This window comes from Eimeria necatrix, genomic scaffold, assembly GCF_000499385.1.
Source record: "Eimeria necatrix Houghton genomic scaffold, Enh_scaff2668, whole genome shotgun sequence".
NCBI classification, from domain to species: domain Eukaryota; phylum Apicomplexa; class Conoidasida; order Eucoccidiorida; family Eimeriidae; genus Eimeria; species Eimeria necatrix.
Window position 1 is genome coordinate 1 of NW_013653225.1, and position 2,008 is coordinate 2,008.

At 56.5% G+C, this 2,008-nt stretch overlaps 1 protein-coding gene across 1 annotated transcript; it reads left to right on the top strand.

Annotated features, from left to right (window-relative positions):
• On the top strand, positions 1-1,581 carry ENH_00036350 (OSJNBb0014D23.8 protein, related; the record flags this gene model as incomplete). The annotated part of the gene is made up of 2 exons (XM_013580447.1): positions 1-383; positions 664-1,581. Coding segments are annotated over 2 exons (1,301 nt in total), but the record flags the coding sequence as incomplete, so codon positions are not given.
• Positions 1,582-2,008: the final 427 nt, after the last annotated feature.

Here is a 2,008-nt window from a genome sequence, read left to right on the forward strand (position 1 = left end):
GGGGCGAGCGTAAGATGCGCATGGTTGTCAATTATCGGGAGCTGAACGCCCTTACGATTGCGCCTGACTTTCCCCTACCACCTATTCAAACGATTCTTGAGGTGCTGGGGGGGGCCCGATACTTTTCCACCCTCGATCTCGAGTCAGGATTTCACCAGATAAGGATGGCCAAGGAGGACAGGTGGAAGACAGCTTTCCGTTCTGTTATGGGGTTATTCGAGTATAAGGTCATGCCTTTTGGCCTCAAGGGCGCGCCTGCTACCTTTCGGGCCAATATCAATGCCTACCTACAGCCTTTATTAGGTCAGGGAGTCATCGCGTACCTCGACGATGTCCTCATTTACAGCCCCGACCTTCCCAGTCACGTTGCCCTCCTCCAACAGGTACTCGGTATTTTCCTCGACCACCAATTTTACCCCAAGTTCTCTAAATGCAAGTTTGCGAAGCGGGAGCTTACCTACCTGGGCTATACCGTTAGCGCGGAGGGTATAAAACCCGCACCAGACAAGATCCATCAAGGCATGGCCCGAGGTGCTGGAGAACGAGACGCAAGTGCGTCAGTTCCTAGGCACCGTTAATTATTGTCGAATGTTCATGGGCCCGGAGTTTGCCAGGGTCGCCCGCCCGCTCGTGGATCTCACGCGCAAGGGTGTCCCTTTCCAGTGGACAGACGCACACACTCAGGCGGTACGCCACCTCAAGCAGCGTTTGATTGATTACACCACCCTACAGATTCCTGATACCACGAAACCCTTTGAGCTCTACACGGACGCCTCTGGCTTTGCCGTTGGCGCGGTCCTCCAACAGGCCGGTCAGCCAATAGGGTTCCTCAGTCAGGCCATGACCCCCGCGCAGCAGAAATACTCGATCTATGACCAGGAGCTTTTGGCCTTAGTGTCTGCACTCGACAAGTGGGCACACTTACTGAGACCTACCAAGGTCACGGCCCACACCGACCACCAAGCCCTTACATACTTACAGCAGCTCAAGGCGTCGAAACCTCTCCGCGGCCGCACCGCTCGGTGGCTAGATTTTCTGGCTGAGTTCCCCGATCTCACTATTACATACCTGCCGGGTGCACGTAATCAAGTGGCGGACGCACTGTCTCGTCTCCCTTGTCACTCAGCCCCCTGCCCTTCACCCTGCCCAATCGACCCCCCTGAGACCCATTCTGGGTCTCTTGCAGTTCTCGGGCCCGGGACGGACCCGCCCGAACCATCGCACAGGACCCGGGGAACACATCCTGACTATCGCGAACTGGCCGGCCTCCGCCGACGTTCCCCTCGGAAACGCACCCCCTCACCCCCGGTTCCACCCCCGACCACTACGCTCGACCCTGCTCCCGAATCTCCCACGCCGGCAGACCCAAGACCTACGCCCAGTTCTCCCGTCCTCGACTGGCCGGCAGCGTATTCTAAGTGCCCGGTATTCAGCGCGCCTTATAACACTGCCTCTACCAAGCAGGGTGAAGTTGTTCAACTGGAGTTCCAACATCGTCGTCACACCTTCCGTTTTGTCCTGCCCTATTTACATATATGCGTTAATGGTCTTTGGCTTATCTGCGTGCCGCAGTTTCCATAGTTCCTCACTCACGTCCTGTACACGCATCATGATCACGTCACCGCCGGGCATCGAGGCCAAAAGAAGACCTACAAGGCCCTCAGCAAGCGTTACTATTGGGCTGGCATGCGTACTTACACCAACGCGTACGTGGAGTCCTGCACGCAGTGTCGCGCATCCAAATCACTAAATCAAAAACCCGCCGGCCTCTTACAACAGCTGCTTATTCCCTCGCGCAGGTGGAGCCATGTTAGCCTAGGTTTCGTCACCGACTTACCCCTCACCACCTCTGGGCACGACGCTATTCTGGTTGTCGTCGATTCTCTCAGCAAGATGGCACACTTTATTCCGGCCAAGAAGTCCCACTCAGCCGCCGATACTGTAGAGCTCCTTGCTGACCGCCTCATCCGCTACCACGGCTTTCCTGAAGTCCTTATTTCCGACAGGG